General features: G+C 37.0%; 1 protein-coding gene across 1 annotated transcript in view; it reads right to left on the reverse strand.

Annotated features, from left to right (window-relative positions):
- SSBP2 (single-stranded DNA binding protein 2) overlaps positions 1–19,635 on the reverse strand; it is a gene marked incomplete at its 5' end in the record, with an annotated part of 35,774 nt that extends 16,139 nt beyond the window's left edge. Inside the window, 7 exons of the mRNA XM_010194053.1 lie at positions 47–101; positions 4,650–4,685; positions 6,550–6,598; positions 12,477–12,544; positions 16,419–16,489; positions 16,661–16,727; positions 19,576–19,635. Coding sequence (XP_010192355.1) covers positions 47–101; positions 4,650–4,685; positions 6,550–6,598; positions 12,477–12,544; positions 16,419–16,489; positions 16,661–16,727; positions 19,576–19,635 — 406 coding nt within the window. The remainder of the gene's footprint in view (positions 1–46; positions 102–4,649; positions 4,686–6,549; positions 6,599–12,476; positions 12,545–16,418; positions 16,490–16,660; positions 16,728–19,575) is intronic.
- Positions 19,636–20,024: the final 389 nt, after the last annotated feature.

Consider the following 20,024-nt stretch of genomic DNA (forward strand, 5'->3'; position numbering starts at 1 on the left):
CTTGAATCCCTTGTAATTATCTTTATTTCTGAGTATATTTCAGTACCTGCAGGACTAGGCATGATCGGTGTTCCTGGTGGCCCTCCACCTCCTGGAGGACCCTAGAGGGGGTGGAAAATGTCAGTTAGCATGAAAGGAAAAAATAACGCAGTAAAAAATGAACACAGTACAAATAATACTAATTTTTAAAAGTATTGTGAATGTCATGAGCTGCTCTGGTAAAAACATGTACATTTTCTGATAAGCTAGCAGAACAGCTCATCACAGATTTGAACAATGTAATCGGTCAGCAAGCTCTGGCACAGACTTCTGATGTACGTTAAGTATACAGACCCAAGAATATCCATTAGTCAATAACTTCGTGTCATGGTGTAAGTCAGACAGGAGAAATACTTGGAGCAGGGCATACGACAATTACATCTAATTCCCTCAATCTGCTTTTCACACACAGAATCACAGACTCACAGAACGTTAGGGATTGGAAGGGACCTCAAAAGATCATCCAGTCCAATCCCCCTGCCGGAGCAGGAACACCTAGATGAGGTTACACAGGAAGGTGTCCAGGCGGGTTTTGAATGTCTCCAGAGAAGGAGACTCCACAACCTCTCTGGGCAGCCTGTGCCAGTGCTCTGTTACCCTCACTGAGAAGAAGTTTCTTCTCAAATTTAAGTGGAAACTCCTGTGTTCCAGCTTGTGTCCGTTACCCCTTGTCTTATCATTGTTTGTCAGCGAGAAGAGCCTGGCTCCATCCTCGTGACACTCACCCTTTAAATATTTATAAACATGAATGAGGTCTCCCCTCAGTCTCCTCTTCTGCAAACTAAAGAGACCCGGCTCCCTCAGCCGCTCCTCAGAAGGGAGATGCTCCACTCCCTTGATCATCTTTGTAGCCCTACGCTGGACTCTCTCCAGCAGTTCCCTGTCCTTCTTGAACTGAGGGGCCCAGAACTGGACACAATATTCCAGATGCGGTGTCACCAGGGCAGAGTAAAGGGGGAGGAGAACCTCTCTCGACCTACTGACCACCCCCCTCCTGATACACCCCAGGATGCCATTGGCCTTCTTGGCCACAAGGGCACAGTGCTGGCTCATGGTCATCCTGCTGTCCATCAGGACACCCAGGTCCCTTTTATTACCACTGGTTCTTCAGCTGGCATTTCTGTTTTGTTGTACTCTGTACACAGTCGATGGTAGAGTAACTATTTGCTAAGCACAAAACAAGGGGGTGTCCCATGGGGACAGAAGAGCCCGATCACCTTACAAAAGCTTGCTTTCTTAGGCAGACTTGGTATCTCGATGCCATAGGGATGTTAATTCTGTCTGTATAACATCCTACATTTTAAAAAAATAAAATCTGTATATAATTTCTTCTCAAATTAACGATGAATAGATTAAAAAAGCCAGGGCAATGCTGGGTATGGTTTTGCCTAGACTGCTAAATCAAAGATTAACCAACCAACAAACCAAAAAAAACCCCCAAACATCACGGAACATCTCTTTTCTTGGTTCCAGGTGTTGCTGTGTTACAAATCTGTTTATGACTAAGAACTGCACACAAACTGCTCTGGTTGTTAAACAAGCTTTTTAAGGTTCTTTAAGAATTTATCCAAGAATTCTATTCTAAACATCCTAGTCTGTTAGTAAGAACAGAACCATAACTTCTTGCTTTCTATGTCTGCATGCACTAATATTTTTAAGTAACATGAAAAACTACCAACTTCCAGTTTGATCAAAATGTCCATGACAATAAAAGTCAGTATCTATTGACTTTGCATAATAAACAGATACCCAGATTGCTAGCTAGAGATTATTATTTTCATTGCCATATGACTATTAATATGTTTTATCTATTTTGTTATTTTTTTAAAGTAGCAGTTATACTTTTCCAGATAGAAACATTTTTTTGTAGCACTGAATATAAAGGTATGGTTGCTCCTGTCTGCTTACAAGGACATTGCTGAGATTTGCATTAATCCACTGAGATATTTTGGAAGAAGGCAAAGTCTTGGATTTAAAACAACACTATATCTCAATGGCCTACTTAAAATAACATTTCTTACAAAACATTTAGCAATAATACACTAGCAAACACTATTTTCAGACAATCAACTCAGTTATGTATCAGCTCTCTGATTGATACCGCTTCTCCCCAGATTCATACAAGTGAAATATTTGTAGGAGGAAGCATCTCTGTCTGCCAGCCAGCAGTCAAGTCACAGTTAATTGTAGATGAAACAGAAATCTTTCACGCAGAAGCATCCGCACATCCCTACAGCATGTCAACAAATATATGTATACACACACACACATATGTATATATATGTATGTATACTTGTACATACACACCACTGTGCCCTTATATATAACCCCACCTACCAGTTCTTTATCCTGTGCTTCATCTGCTCATAAACTACACAAGGTCACCAAGTATATTTTATAAAGTGCGATAGAACAAAGGCTTGCTCTGCCATGAAACCCACACATCAGTTTATAAAAATCAGGGCATAATCACAACTTCATTTCATGCTGCCAGCAGCCACATAGCTTTTCTCCCTTCTCAAATTACAGTTGAATCAGTAATGACTGTGATAGCATCGGGCTTGTCAAAACTGTCTCCAAGGCCTATTCAGCCCTCAGCAACAAGAAATGCCGCTATTGCTGCTGCAGAGCTACAGACTCTAAATTCAAAGGAACCTTTGGATCACATATATGACCGTATAGGCATCACAGGTCACGACTTCGTATCCATGTACTTGTGTACTAAGCTCACTAACTTGCATTTTTTAGGTTTATATTTCTTTTTCAGCATCACATAAAGAGGTGTAGAAACAGTGCACTAACTGGTAATTTATTAGAAAAGTCGCCTATCTGCACTACTAACTTTGGCATCTACTCTCACTGTTTGTATATTTTCTTCTCTTAGAAAGCTTCTTGTTGCCAATTAGATGCAACATTCCAGCATCAGTCTCATCACTGTCACTGAAAGAGGTAAAATCACCTCTTTACAGTTACTCCTCCTCTATATAGACTGAAATATGGTGATGCCCTCTTTCGTCCAAGCCATTTATCTGACTGACCTTTGGCTTGATGTGCATATATTAACAGAGTGTTCTGCTACAGCCTGCATTTAACCCAGGTTTCCTTCTTTAAAATAATTTTCTGTATTCTGCATCTCCTTTTCTAGTTTCTCAGGACTTTCTATTTTTAAAATGTGAATGGGAGGTCAAACATCAAAAAAATCTTCAAAATGTGCAACAATAACTGATGACTAATGTCTAGGGCAAAACCCACAAAACCTATTCCCAGTAGAGAGAACTTTACGCAGTTCTTCATTAAAAACTGGTTTTGGAGATTAGCAGTTTTAGACTGTTTCCAGTAAACATGTGGCAAAATTAAAGTCATGGACACTTATGAGAATCATAACCTTTTTTGCAGCTACTTGTCTAAATAAAGGAAAAAAGAAATTGCTTTTATCTAAACAAAACAAGCTCATCCTTGAATGCATCCATCAGCTTTAGCTCTGCAGGATCATCATCTCTTATGAAGACTGAAAGTAAGAGAACCTTTAATTAGCACAAACAGATGAAAAAGAAATGGTATATTGTCCTCATGGTGAAGCATCTTCTATTTCCACATTCTGAAATAGTTTTATGTTGGTTTAAGCCAATGCCCTGCAGTTGTCTAATCTTCAAGTGATAAAACATGAAAGATCAAAAGAGAAGTCTACCTAAACCTGACCAATGAACGGAAATTTGGAATCCAACATACAAATATATATAAAATTCTCCCTCATTACCCTGTGACACCAGTACTAAGCGTATGATAAATGTAGATGAAACAATATGCCTTAGAAGAGTACATCAGAAATAATCGAAGTACAACAATGACAACAACAGTAAAGAGCCCTTTAGGGAAAAATAATGTTAATCTCTCCAGATATAGACAAAAACCAGCAGCATATACTCCAACAAAAGGCATTCTGTTGATAGGTAAAGTATATTTGTTAAATTCCAGAAAAGGGTTAGCATTTTGTGTTCTTTTAAATGACAGCTCAGAGCTGGGCCTATTACAAAGTTTTAACTATTTCATTCTGAAGTACAGACTAAGAAAAAATGATACCAACTAATCCATAATAAATGAAGACAATGTCTGTGAAATGAAGACATAACAGACCAAGGAGAAAATAGAGTTTTCAAGTGTCCAGCAAGTAATTATAAGAATAAAAATTTCCCTTAAAATGTTAGCTATAAGGACCCATTTATATCTTTGGGGAAATACAAGCTTGATCTAATTCTTAAACTACTTTTTATTTTTTTAATTAAGAACTTCAGAAATTCATAAACAAAACTGTGTTACCAAGAAAGCTGTGGGGTTTTGTCCTTTACTACTGAAGACAACATATTGTATTGGTTATATAAATGTTTGCTGAAATAAAACAACACTCAGGGCAATTTTGACCAGACTAATAATGATTCTAGTAATGAACATCAACATATGCACCCTCGATAGCAGAAAAAAACTTAAGTGCAGATCAGATGTTCAGTTCTCAACCAATACACAAGGGTTCTTCTTAACATCTGGACAGCTATTTCTTTGCCTAAATAAAATGTAACAACTATTCTCATAAGGGAATACACGAGTGTACTTACTACATAGTTTCCAGGAGATGCTGAAGAATAAGGTATCTGTAACATCAACAGAAACAAAACAGTAATTTATTCTGCAGTGAAATGGAGTCTACATCTAAATTTATGTACAGTTGCACGCTAACACATATTTGTTTAATTTGTTTAAAAGACGTAGTTAAGGATTACAGAAAAATTTTCTTTGTCAAACCCAGACACCTCTTCTTTTCAACAGCTTGTCATTTTAAGTATCTTCAAGTCTGAAGCTAGCAATATAGACACAACCCAAATTTAACATCCAATATTTCAAATAAAAATAATTCCATTTAAGACTACTGTGCCCTAGTAGCCACTTTAATGAAATCAATATGAATAACATAATTCACACATGTAAATGTCTGTAGGCTGAGGTCTAATAACTGCCCTCTATTTTTCCATAAGTGAGGCACACATTTTTAACAGCCAGCATCACTTTTTAAAGACAGAAAGTTACAAACTCTAATACCAATCCACTTGTCGCATCTACTACAGTAGTCTTCTTATTCTTACTGTGGAAACCACAACAACCTCTGTAAAGATCTGCAGTCTATAGTAAAAGGTTAAGCTGTAAATTTATTAAGGTAATATGCTTTATAAGATTTATAAACTTAAGCAGCACATCCTTGCATTTAAGTCAACAGGACTTCAGAGTCATCCCAAGCATGGACTGAATTTGTATGTTCTTATATACACTTAATCTTGAATAAAATGATGTCTATAAAAGGAACATCAACTCTCTACCTTTCATCGTATCTGTCTTTGGATTACTTGGATTATTTGTTACAGAGGATATCTGGAGAAACCTAGTCACCCTATATTTATGATAGCCTTTGCAACTATTCTCTTTAAAAGAACATGGACCAATGCTATAACAGGAGGATGATGTAAGAATTTAGCAATCGCACTGACAAAACAATTTTGTAGCAGAAGACTCTTACATGATTGTAGACAACTTGTCAGCCACTTGATTTTTCCAAATACATCTATTAGTGGACTTCTCAAAGTTGCTAGTTGCAAAGTTGAAAGTATTTCAACTAGCAGTTCAAAAATAACCTGACATCCGACTTAGTTGAGTACATGCAAAAGAAAACTTAGGGAGAGTTTAATCTCTCATTTCCCCAATTGTCTTTAGTAGAATTAAACAAATCACAACCAGGCTAGCGTGTTAAGCCAAATCCATCTTATGCAACTGTAAGTGCTAAAAAAGGACAGATTTTTATACTAATGATGCATGACCACTGAATGAAAATGAACACTTTACCTTTGTGTTTTCTGAAGAAATACCAGACATGTTGTTCATGTGAGATGCCTCACTGACTTCCCTCAAGCTGCTATTAGGCTACCTCATTTTGTAGCTGTTGCAATGAAATTCAAATTTGCTTTTTACAAAAAGTATATCAAAATGGGTGACACCTTGAAAGCAACTGCTCTATGATTCCATATTTCCTAGTTAAGAGCAGCAAATGTGTTTTTGTTATGTAAAATATGTGAGCACACATTAAGCTGTCTCTTAACAAGCTGTGATTTCTGTAGAGTTTGCCGCCCAGATAGTGTTGACCTAACTCATCTTACCTGTGCTAAAGTAATCCAAAATACATTTTAAATATACCCCAAGATAACCTTTGTGTTAAGGAAGTGCTGTAACTGATGCAAGGATGCAGAGCTGTTGTGTGATTATGAAAAGATCTGGGTATTTGCAGGTCAACAAGCTCTCTGTTCAGATGTGCTTCTCACTGTACCTTCTCTGCATTAGGCTTAGCAGGGAAAAAATAAATCATGCAGTATTCCATTTGTTGAATGAAGTGCAATTTTTTTCCTGGTGTATTGATGAGAAATACTTCCCTAAATATAAGATGATGTCTAATATATTTAAATATTTACTTACAGAATTGGCATTGGTTGGGTTTGGCCAAGGTCTACCACCCCCAGGACCTCTGTAACAGATGACAAAAGATGAGACACAGAACAATCCCCATCTCCTGAGAAGCTCTGAGGAAGCAAATCAAAATAATCTGTTTCCAGAGTAAGGAAGAAGATGGTTTTTTTCAAGTTAAAGTATGGGTATAAATCATAACTACACTGAGTTATAATGCTATAGCAAAATTCTCACCATTGCACTACCATAATAATTTCATTAGTTTATAAGTTAATAATTTCTTTATTATTACAACCCTGCCACTCATATTTAAGACACTTCAGTTCCTGACTCATTCTGGTACTTCTGTACAATTTGGGACAGGACCTGCCAGAATGGCACCATAAGGAGTCCTTCCCCTGTAGCCACTGTGCCAGAGGCTACAGCGGAGATGGCAGAGGTTTGCATTGGTCCCAACACTTGTAAATTTAGGAAGTGCCAGACATTGCTCTTTCATGTTCTTAATGGAACAATTTGAACGACATTGCAAATCTGTGTCTCTTGAAGTGCTTTCCCTCTGTTCACAGAGAATTTAAGTCTGTGTTACATCGATGCAACATTTTAATGTGGCATAGAAGTTTTGCAAAGAGTAAAAAACAAGTTCCCAAATTCTGTAAGTTCTCACGAGTAGTGTTTTTCCTTGTTCTCTGTTAACCTTGTAAAAAAAATTGCAGGAAGTGTCACACATTCCAGAGAAGTCTACTTACTGCACAGACAAAGGTGCAAAGCTACTAAAATATCAGTGTAATTGCAGTCACAGAAACAGTACTCTTGCTTACACAATTAAGTACCTTTCTGAAGAACTGAGGATGTGTGCATTTGAGTACATATCAGGAATACTGCAAGTATAGTAAGGCTTCATTAGTGAAATTGAGGCTAGCACCTTAGAAATGGTTTGGGAAAACCTGTTTTTTAAAAGAATGAGCCACAGAAAATATGTTTCTATAACCTGTATCTGATAAAAATAACACATCTCATGTATTAAAAATTGAAAATGTGACATTTTACACATACACTTTAAACATACATTTAGATATTTACCTATAAAGAGTCTGCTACATTATCTCCACAGAAGTCACAGAAACATTAAGTTTATCATACAGTAGGCACAATAGAGATTTCAGATTTTTCAGGCGTAATTTCAGTATAATTTCATTACACTTGGCCCAAATGGTGTACGCATGATTTAGTGACACATCCCCAGCAGGAGGGACAGGAGGGTTTCCACAGGCAGAAAACCTGCTTGATAGAGCCAGCTCCGAGGAGTTTTAAGAGGGGTACCAAATCAGAAGGGAATGGGGAAAGGAGAAAGCTGTACAGATAGAGCATGTTTTTCTCACAACTCTTGCTGTTATTTTAAGTTTCTCACTTTTAGCTGAGCTCAGAGAAATAGTTTGGTCGTTAGGCTTCGCCTTTTAACAGTCTTGAGGGAACTAAGCCATATGGGAGGTAAAATCTTCATGTTTACAGTCATAACATCTCAATAACCATAATTATTCCTGGGAGCATTAAGAAATTCTAGTTATTTATAAATAAGACAGAATCACTTTTTGAAGGCCCTGACAACTGAAAGGCAGAGCAGATGACAAAACTTTTGCATTTAAAATGGCATTTTGGCTTCATTAGCTTTAGAAAAGCAACATTAGCCACCACAGCTTACCAGACATGAAAGAGTGATTTAAATAAAAAGAAGAAAGCACGCTCTATTAATGAGTTCAGAGAGTTTTCTATCTATTTTAAAGTCTTGTGAAACTAAAAACTATTAAGTAGATATGTTGCCTAACAGATGTAATATTGAATCTTATTTTTTATTACATTGTTGCTGAAACTATAAAAAAATAGCTCAAACAATCAACTGAAGTAAATCAAGTGAGAACTCATTTATTTCCACTGACGTTATTTTTGGAAGGTTGGAAAACAGGAATGTGGCTGAGGATCTTTTCTGCCTTATTCACTGGAAGGAGGGGAGGCAAAGCAAGGAAAGGAACTCATAGTACTCATACCCGTCAGGTCAAATATTCAGCAATTTCTCCTCTGCTAACAATTACAAGGTATAATATTAAGTGGTTTGTCGTTTTTTTCCTTCCAAAAAGTTGTTATTTTTTCCTATGTACCATATTTGGTTTATTTTATCCTCTTTTTCAGAGAAATCAGGAATATTTGCAACAGCTCTAGAAGTCTGTTTTCACCCCAAAACCCTGCATTTGTTAGACATTAAGTAATATAAATATATCCAGCTAAAAGCATCAAATGAAAAAACAGCTGTGATGACACTGCACATTACTCTGAACTACAGAGATATTAAAAAGCTGACTCAGATACATGACTGGGTTAAGCCACAGCAACAAGGAAATTTACACAGGCCTTAAAAGGAGACTGGGAAATTCAACTTTCATCTAAAAAGCTGTTGGAATTTGCAAATTTAGATGGACAGCTCTAAGTATATACTCAGAAAACACTGCAGCAGATTCTGCTGGAAAGCCATAAGTTTTTTGTGGAGCCAAACATTGTTAGCTTGTAAAACACACGTAAGAAATAGCTACCTGCAATCTTTTTCAATGCAATGAAAGCAGGTTTTTGCCCTTTATGAAATGTTTATTTTAGAAGCATCGGCAGAGTCCTAAAAACATCATTATGAATGCACAAATTCCAAAGCAATTTATGACATATCTGTCGCTATGACTAATTACAGCTGCACTTTATCCTTAAAGTTTGTCCTATAGCGTTGATCAAAGTACTTGAAAAAATAAAGTCTAAAATCTCAGTTTCCCCAGGGGCAAATATATTCCATCAGGAAATTAAACATCTAGGCGTAAGTTTGTGAACTGAAGTTAAAAAACAAAATCACATTTTCAGGCATCACTCAGATATTCTTAGTGTTTAAGACAACACTGCAGGTCACAGAATCACAGAATATTAGGAGCTGAAAGGGACCTCAAAAGATCATCCAGTCCAACCCCCCTGCCAGAGCAGGATCACCTAGACCAGGTCACACAGGAATGTGTCCAGGCGGGTTTTGAATGTCTCCAGAAAAGGACACTTCACAACCTCTCTGGGCAGCCTGGTCCAGTGCTCCATAACCCTTATAGTAAAGAAGTTTTTCCTCATGTTCAGACTGAACCTCCTATGCTCCAGCTTGCACCCATTGCCCCTTGTCCCGTCATTGGCTGACACTGAGAAGATCCTGGCCCTTTACAAATTTATAAACATGAATGAGGTCAAATGGGCCATTAAAAAGTGCCAGTTGAATGTCACACTGCTTCTCAAAATCTGCCACTTTGTTCCAAAGAGGGCTCTTTTTCACAGAGAAATAAGATCTTACTAAAAATCTCTACACCAAATTTCAACTTAAAACCTTACAGCTACAATGAAGTTATTTTGCAGAAGAACATGGGATGCGTATCAGCTCTTTCGAACTGTAACCTGATAGGCATTAGTTAAGATGGAGCAAGCAATCATTTAGCTTGCTTATTGATCATATTGCTTGCTTATATCACATACATTTGTGGAGTATATGCTCCTGGACTGAAATACTGTCTACGAGTTCTGAAGCTTGTTGTTGCCATTTTTGACAATAAAGAACACTTTTTCATCCAGAAAAATATAAAATTGTATTTGGCATATATTCTGCTCTTAACTGAAACAGCTTCCTCTCACACTTTCCAAGAAGAAAACGCTGGATTTTAAATGCAACTGTTTTTTGTAGATTACACATTTTTATATTTTAATATTGCCAAAAATCCAAAAACATTGAACAGAACACTGAAAAATTTTCATGTATGAAAAAGATATGGCTATGTAAAAACAAATGTACATTACTATAAGGCTATAGCCTTATGTATAATTATGCTATTTCCTAGAAATATAGGCACACTAAATGACTTACACGCTACGGTTACCTACTTCATAACTATTACTTCACATCTTGTTAAGACTCCAGTTCACCGTGTCCCCTTCAGGAGGACATACAAGTTCACAGGAAAATGTAATTCCTACATCACTTAATTAAAAAACACTATGTATGTTTGCTGGCTGAATACAAGATGAAATGTGCATATTAAATGCTGCAGTAAGTAAATGTTAGTATTTCAACTCATCTTCTCTCTTTCTGGCACATTAGGAATTATTTTTGTCATCCAGGAACTTGTTTTCTTATTTAACCCACATAAATTATCATTTATGTGTGTAAGTAGCCTCAAAATACCCTATCTATCCTCAATTTTACTTCTACAACATTTTATTTTACAAAGTTAATTTTCTTTTCTTATCATTCAATCTCCTTCAGAGGACAATCTCTGTGTTGCTTCTCTTATACTCACACTGAATTTCAAACATCTAAATATTTTTCCTACATCAGTTTTACTCAAAAGAAGGAATGCCTGCCCTTGGGCATTTTCCTAGAATTGTCTTGAGTCCAATATATGATATCTATAATAGAGTAACATCCAACTTTAGATTTTATTTTATTTCCTTCTAGATTTCAAGGTATATCGGGAAATCAAATTAAAATGTGGATAAGATGCATAAGATATTTTTTAGTGGTGTTATCTATCTCAATACCTCTACTTTTTCAGGTTGGTAACTTTTTCCTTGAAATGAAAATTATCATCTCTCATTTATGTTTCCTATAAAAATAAGAGTAAAAATTGGTATTTATTATAGAAGAGCAACAAGCATATATAAATCTTCACTGTCTTTTCTGTGTCTATCTGCTGAAAGCCCATTTTTGAAAGACAAAGGTGTAAAAGGAGTAAGAAAAGAACAAATTTTCTGCTTTATACTGTAAAACCATCCTGGTGTCTTGATAGCTGGACCACCATGCTGCCTCCCCTGACCACCCCAGGGTCTGCAAAATGCTGGTTACGATAAACTCTACTAATTTCAGTAGAGGTAGGGCCATGATACAAGGATGACTTAAGAATCTCTGTCTGTGGTATACTAAAGGTAACTATAGCAGCCCCTTAAAATTTGTGTATCTCTTAAGAGAGCAATGTAAATAATATAAGGAACACCCTTTTTTTTTGTTTCCAGGCTTGCTAATCATGTAAGCAACTTCAAGCAAGAAAAGATTTATATGAAGTGCAGAAGATTGCTCATGTTGGGCCACTTGCTATGCTCAAATCTTCAGCATAAATTTAGTCTACCCTAGATGCACTGATTTTAAATCTGAAATTTCTCTACACACTTAGAAAGGGGGTTTGTCTGCAGGTTTAAAAGGCATAATACACTCCCACGACTAAATCCATGCCTGAAATAAACCACTATGGCTTAAATGAACTATGTCTATATTAATTTTTACCAAATGATGATCCAGTCCCTGAAGTACATAGAAACACTGAAAATCTTACCCTCATATCTCTTCTATCTTGTTAGAGGGGAAATAAATGTAGTTATGGAAATAAAAACAGCAACAGAGAGAAAATCATCACACTTCTCTCAAATACGTCTTTTTGTATAAACAGTTCTAGTTCTAGGTAATGGCTTTATTTTGCTAAGATAAAGTACTTCTTTACTTTGCAGGAAAGAACCATAGTTGAACAATTCTTTACAAAATATTCAATCAGTAAAGTACAAAACAAGTGTAAATAATGTCATTTTTAAAAAAAAGTGAGTACAAGGATATATTGGTGATTATACTGACAAAATATTCCCAATATTTGAACTTTGACCTGTGAAAGAAACAGTATTTGTACAGACTTGTAGAGACAGCAAAGGTGCCTGTAAGAGATGCATGCAGAACAAAGAAACTGTTATGGATTCACTTCTTTAAATTGCAGTTATTAATCAAAGTATGTTACTTATCAAAGCATTCTCCTTGTCTTATGTATCCGAACGGCACTTCCACAATGAAACAATTATTTTTTCTAATTACAGTAAGATTTTATTAATATGCTTACATGTTCATTCCAGGCATCCCCGGGCCACCTAAAGCATTCAGTGGGGGTCTCATTGCACCTCCATAGTTCTGCAATGATAACCAAGGGTCAGACTACCACAAAACAAAAAAACAAAACCAAAGAGGAGGGGGAAAGAAAGGACAGCAGGTTAATGATATCCCTACACAACTGCTGACGGGATAGGCCATTCTAATTCATGTTCTCAGGAGTTTCCATTGCTGACTTAAAAAAATAGCATTGTTAACCCCAAGGAGAAAGGATTACAAACAATATTAACAGATTAAGAACGTTTTAAATGTCAAGTGTTTCAGGAAGAATTATTTACACATACAGAGGTCAAAGCTAACAAGGGGCAGGTTTTAAAAAGTATCCAACTTTTACATCAAGGGAGCTCATTCAAAATCAGAAACCTGGACTCAGATTCTACGATTTCTACAACATGGAATTGAAATAGAATTATTTTTTGTTAGATTTTGTTGAAATATCAATAAATGCTTGTATAAAATTATACCATATGACATCACTTTTATAACATACAGCATAACATTTACATTTCTTTTCTAATTGGTCAATTCTATCAAGTCTATGGTAACTAATATGAAAATTATTTAATATGATAATGAATGTCACAGCAATGTCAACAAACTAGTTGCCCAAAATCTGAGTTTGTACTCTGGTACTATGACACAAGTTTACATGAAAAAGTAAATTACACCTATTTATATTCAGAGGAATGTATGCAGAACAGACTTATCTCACCTCACAATCACAATGCTCTCCCTAATCTGTGTTAATCCTGCTACATCTTTCTCGTATTTCAAAAGAAGGCGTAATAGTAAAATCTCTGAAATGAACAGCTGAGCATTTTGGAAGGAGGGAGGGACAAAGAAGTGATTTACTTTAAAAAAAAAAACAACCCACAGGTCATTGTTGCAGCTTATTTTCCACTAATAAAACTAATACACTCAATTTCATGTATAGTATACTGCAGACTGCATAATCTACATGGTTTAGGCTTATGGGTGTTCGCTATATTGGTCTGATTCATAAAACCATGTGAATACGAAGTCATGAATATGTGGGAGAAATCCAACAGTGACAGGCAAAGTGTGGATCTGGTGCTGTTTGTATCTTGAATGATACGACACACCTGTTATCTAGAACTGATCTGTAACTAGGAGAGGAGGTTCTGTTGCTGCAAACAAAAATCCCAAACTTAAAATTGTCTTCATTGTGAACAATCCTGAAAGTGCCCCATGGAGAAGTGGCTTGCAAAAATACAAGCAGAGGCTGCAGATGTTCTCTTCCAGCCCCAGCAGTGTCACCTGAAGATGGTATTATCCACAGCTGCAGTCATCAATCACTACTCATTCCTGCCTTTTTGTGAGCAACAGGAGGACGGATGGGTGTGCATGTTCAGGCAAAAGTCAGCCAGACTAACTCAAAGCTCTTGTTTAACCTAGGTTATCCTAGATGATTTTTCTGAGCACCTCCTCTGTCAGAAGTAACTGGTGGGCAGTGAAAGCAGCTGGGCACAGTAATGTCCCCAGCTGGCACTACTGGATCTGGAAGAGAATACAGTCTGACTGTAAAAAAACAGCAGTTCCCCATCTCTTTTATTTCATTTTTCCATCTTGATGTGGAGGGCTGAGCCATTCTCCCTATTTGGTCTGTCTGGCATCTCCTCTCTTATTTTAATTCAGGAATTATTTGTGCGGACCATGGTTAAAGATCTCTATGGAATCCTGCAGGACTGGAAGACTTAATCAAATGTACTTCTAGCTCTAATTGCTGCTAATTCCAATCAAATGTACTTCTCCATCCTAAAATAAGAACACTTTCATTAAGGCTACCAATATACAGACTCCTTCAGCTGTAGCTATGTTCTCTGCAGAAGTTAGTGCCCCAATTTTTTCCTTACAGCTTTTGACTCAAAGTCACCAACACAGCTGCTTAATCTGGTAGTTGAGTTGTTCACAAAAGCGCTCCCTATTGCCAGGTGGCCAAAAAGGGTCAGACTAACCAAGATTTTTTTTCTTAAATATTTAAGATGACCCAATTCTTTTGACTACAGAGTGTTAAGGAGCATGTGGGAGGCTCACCAGCAGATATGAAAGATGGGGAGAGGTAGTGGTCACAGATTGCAGGTAGTACCCCATGCATCTATCATAACTGGCTTGAAAAAAGGTCTGAACTGAATTATTTGGAGCTTTTCATAGATTCAAGCATTTACAGCCATTCCAAACCATGAAGCTTTTTGCTTCATGTTAATTAGTTTGAGACCGTCTAGAATCATAAAATACAAAACTGAGGTAAATTTTCTGTAGGTTTTCACGCACGTGTGTACTATACTTGCTATACTAGACATAAGCATTTCTGTATCAGCCCATTAAGTGTTTTGCAAGTTGACTGCCTGTGCAGCAAGGCAGCAGGGCCTCCCCCTATTGGCACACCTAAGTCAACTTCACAGCACTGCAGCAAGAGGATTTTAAAAGTAGGTGTGAAAGGTTCATCAAATTTGGTTTTAGAACTGCATTCTGAGAAGATCTTAAATGCCAGACACAAAGACAGATGATGATCCATTTATAGAAAAGACTGATTTGCAAACTTAAATTTTGTATAATTAGCTACATTTCCCCCCATTTCAAGAGAATGTTCAGTACAAGAAAGAAGAACCTTACAAAACCACTGGATTTTAAGAAACAGCAAAAATGGAAAAACTATCCTTATAAAAACTGGCATGAGATTTGCCTGCTGTGTGATTTAATGATAGTTCATAAAGTATCAGTTCAATCTCATACGGCAGTATTGCAAAGCTTCTCTTTCTGCCACCAAAAGGCAAGTGGTAAATACACTTCAATGCTACAGAAAAAATAACAGATGTATTTAATAGTGTCGGTCACACAGCAGATTTATGCAGAACTGCACAACCAGTTTCTACCAAGAAGACCCAAAATTGTAAAGACAGTTATGAACAGATTTGAAAGGTCAAAGCTACTTAATCATTCCAAATTCAGTTGCTATTCCAAGGAACAGAGAAGTCACTGGAGAGACTATCTGAAATGGGGAAGTAAAAACACAAAGTGTGGGCACAACATCACACTGTAAAACAAAATACTGGCAACACCAGTATGAAACACCACCACTTCAATCTTCTCTTACTGAGAGCACTGACAAAATACAGAATAATCTTTTGGATTCATATTTCAGGTATGCATCAGAATTAATTTGTTTTCTACCTTAGTTTACTGTTGAAATGTAATACTGACAAATATCCAAGAAAATTTTCATACTTTTGAAGAAAAAGCCTATGAACAACTATTACCAGGTCAGCATCATAGAAAAGGCTGATTTTTGCAATCCAAGGTTGCTTCACTCCGTGAAAACAGAGCTAGGGAGTGTTTGTGATTGACAAGTGGGAGAAATGGAGTCATGAAGGTCTCTTTTTACATTAAAATCTCTCTAGCACTCATCAAAAATCTAGATCAATAGTGGATGAAAGAAAAACCTTACAGAATTTTGGGGGAGAGGTATTTTTGGTACAAAGGGTTTGCATAGGTTATAAGTAATAATCCTTTCCTCCTAAACAGCATAATCAGTTAGGTTGGGAGAATGATGAAACACCTGCTTCATCTCTGGTCTCCTTTACAAATGTCAGCCTTTGATTACAACATATGCTGGCTGTAGGACAAACATAACTTCTCTGAAATAAGCAAGTTAAGGGATTCCTTTTAATTTCAAATCTTAAATAAAATTGCTGATGTTTTCATTTTAGACTTCATACAGCTGCAACTCAGAATTCATTTTTGCAAAACATAAAATTTGCTTCAAAATGAGATTAGAAGAACAAGTACTGGCCATCTTCAAGCTATGGAAAGCCAGATTAATATAGTCTAAGTACAGGCCTGTCAATAAAAATGGGTATTCATCTGTTGAAGGTACCTGTGGTCCTAATGGAACCATTCCTCTAGGAGGAGTCATTCTCTGCATTGGCCCACCCATGTTTGGATGCCCTGCAAACAAAATTATATACCTTAGAAAACTGTGCAATATACAAGCACCTTCTAAAACAACTTTAACAAATCATTTCCTTTTAATTAACAGAAAGCTTAAAAAGCTCCATTAAGCTTTGAAACATAGAAAGAAAGACACAAGTTTGAGAAGACAGTAATTATTTCATTCACCTTGCTGCCGTGTTGGGTCCATCCCGCTAGGCAATAATGGCTGACTTCCTGGGACACCTCCAAGTGGCTGCAGGCATAGAGGCCAGATGTTAAAAGCATATAATGCTATGAAATTTATGCTAAAGACATAATGCAGATATTTTGTTTTTAATTCCCGGCCGTTTCTTCTGAGTCAAGAGCAATGTGGAAGAGTTAACTTTCCTAAATGCCCTGACTAAATGTCCTAAGTAACTAAACTCAAAGTCCTGAATGTCCTATGACCCTGACTATAGATTTGCATGGACAAACTCTTGGACTTCTCTGGAGTTATATATAAATAATCTCAAAAATACAATGGCCTAATTTGCTTTCCTCACCTCCAGTACTTCCTTCACTTTAGCTTACCTACTATTTAACCCCCAAACACTAACTTTTTCTTGGGTACATGGCAATTTATCCAAAGCTTATATTGCTGCAGTTTTCCCTTTTAAACATTTTATCATCTCCTTTCAGAGGCCAGGATGCGGACACTGATATTCTCTGACAGTGAGCCGTAACTGAGCCAACTGCACGGCATTCACAGGGTACAGTTAATTAAGGCTGTGATGTGGGGAACATTTTATCTTCCACTTTGCCTTACTCCTGAAGGGCATCAATGCCAAGATAACCTTGTTATTCATCTACGGGAGATAACAACAGGCACAAAACTTGCTCCTAAATCTTGCCTTCAAACATGAAGGTACACTGTGTTGTTATTTCACCTCTGGTTGATACCAAAAGCATTGCTTTTATGTCCCCACACTTTATTCTGGCCTTTAGGTTTATAGTAACTGAATTAGGTTTAAGGCTAATTTTTACAGTCTCTTACCTATAGTCAACTATAAATACGTTCTTATGAACAGATCTTTGCAGCTGACCCACTAGGTGCTATTTGGCACTTCAAAACAAAATCACATTTTCAGTAAAAATGTATCCAGAATGATTAAATCTGTTACAATGAAAGTAACATACTCAGGCAATACAGATATTGTTTAATTTGGGAACGCGTAAGTTACTCTTGACTTGGAAATACTGTAGTAGTCTGAGATACATACAAAGGGGAACCCATCTGCAAATATTATATATAGAGTCCACAAGAGGTAGGAAACTCAAAATTAAGGTCTACATTATTACATCAAAGGTAATACAGTCAGAAGGTACTACAAGATTAATTTATAAAAAATCTGAGATTACGTAATTTAGATCAGGGTTTTACATGTACTCCAGTGGCTTGAGTCTGGATGATACATAAGAACATACATGAAGCGCATGGAGAACTGTCAGATATTAGCAAAACTGGTCACTTCTGCCAGAGATGGCAGGTGGTAGCAAAGCGGGTGTTGGTCTCTTCTCCCAAGCAGTTACAGTGGGAATTTTAACTCTGATTTTTACTGTCTTACATCTAATAAAAATTTCAGCCTTAAAGCTGCACTACAATAGTTCCACACACTGCCCATCTATACTGTAACTTAAGTAACGACAGTGCTGTTAAAAGTAGTAATTCATTAATACGGCATAATGCAAATGAATTGCAAGAGCTGTAATTCACTGGGATTATGCGATTATGTTACAGCTCTGAACTGAAAATATCACAATGTGCAGACAAAAACGCTTCTGAAAATAAAACTGCAGGTTGGCAGCGCTTTCACAGCACTCGCCACATCCAGTTTTTACCTGCCAGTATTTACAGCATTCAGAAACACAGAAGGATAATAAAAAGGAATATGTGAAACCCAAACACTGGTGTATATTTGGTTAAGATATTGCTGAAAGGTGCAAAAATCAGAAAGATACTCTGTACTGAGTTATAGTATGTCTGCAGCAAACATTTAACCAAAGTGCTAACAACACTGAACTCTTACATTGTCCCTTGATGATCACTTCAGCAAGTTTAATTAAGTCACCTGTCTCCCTTGTGAGAAAGTAGCTATGGTACAGGTAACTTAACCTGCTCCCAAACATCACCGTGCTTGATGTAGAGGAGGATCTGGAGAAGTCCTGCCACCTGATATATCCAGCTCACTAAAATTCACATTTGGTACTTTCTGGCAATATTGTTTCAGTGCTAAAGAAATGTTTGTTGGCATTGTGTTGTACAGATAAAAAAACAAGTCAGAACTGAAGTCTCCTCATCAAGCTGTGACAACAAGAAAGGCAGTCCTGGAAGTCTAAGTTGGACCAAAACACCCATTCCATCTATCCTATCAACCTTTCCCAGTATTGTAAATGACCCAGTTTTTCTTTCAGAGCTCCACCGATACTTTTCTGTCTGCTTATCTTTAACTTCTCATCTGCTGACAACCACCTTCTCCTCCCCTGTCTGCACTATGGAGAACTTAAAAATACAAATGCTATCTGCTTCCAGAACCATCTTTTCACAGATGGGCCAATAAAGGTCTCTGCTGACGAACAGCAGCGCATTACTCATTCTCCTTACACAGGCATGCATAACTTTTGATGGAGATGAGACAAAATTTAGAATTCAATGCTTTTGTAAAGTCCTCAGAGTATCTGTAAGAGCCATAGAGCACTTCATGATATCTGTTTCTCACCAATGATCTCCATATTTACTGTGAATATATCCAACAGCCAGCAATGGCTGGCTGAGGTTAATGCAGCACCACGCGAGGCAACTATATCCTCACTCCGCAAACTGGCTTCATGCATAATAAATTTTGAGGTGTAGACACTAATTAGGCAGAGGAAAGTGAGCTGGGAGTGGCATGGCCAGACCTCATCAAAATAACTATTTAACTTTTAGACAAAACGGGGTTGAGAAGGGACTGAGGAAGTTCTGTAGCCAAATGGCCACTGGTAGCTAACAAGACAATGCTACCTGCTCTCACCACTGCACCATCACCCTGGACCACAACAGTGCATCCCTGGTGACACCTTACCTGATTGGGTATTCTTAAAGGTGGCCTTGGACCTCCAGGGTATCGAGGGGACATGAAAGGCTATGGGAAAAAAAAAGAAATAATGTTAAATAATTCGACTTAGCTTCTAAATACTGCACTGAGTCATTGGGCATATGGCTTGTGCCATGCTCACACCTCAAGCATCCAGCTTAAATACTCCCACAGAGCATTCGGTATATTATTGCACAATGTTTAGCAAAACTAAATAAATTTAGAGATACTTAGTGAATGCATCTATCAAGAAACATTATTTAAAACTTTGTTACAGCAATTGTGAATGCAGACTATAAACAACGCAATAATGACACATCTATACTTTCCACCAGAGAAGGGGGAAAGATAGGAATCTTGGAACAGGAAAAAAGACATTCTAGGGAGAGTCAAGAGGTAAGCAACAGCAGAATAATTAATTATACATTATTAATAAT

Source organism: Mesitornis unicolor, unplaced genomic scaffold (genome assembly GCF_000695765.1).
Source record: "Mesitornis unicolor isolate BGI_N332 unplaced genomic scaffold, ASM69576v1 scaffold32071, whole genome shotgun sequence".
Lineage (NCBI taxonomy): Eukaryota > Metazoa > Chordata > Aves > Mesitornithiformes > Mesitornithidae > Mesitornis > Mesitornis unicolor.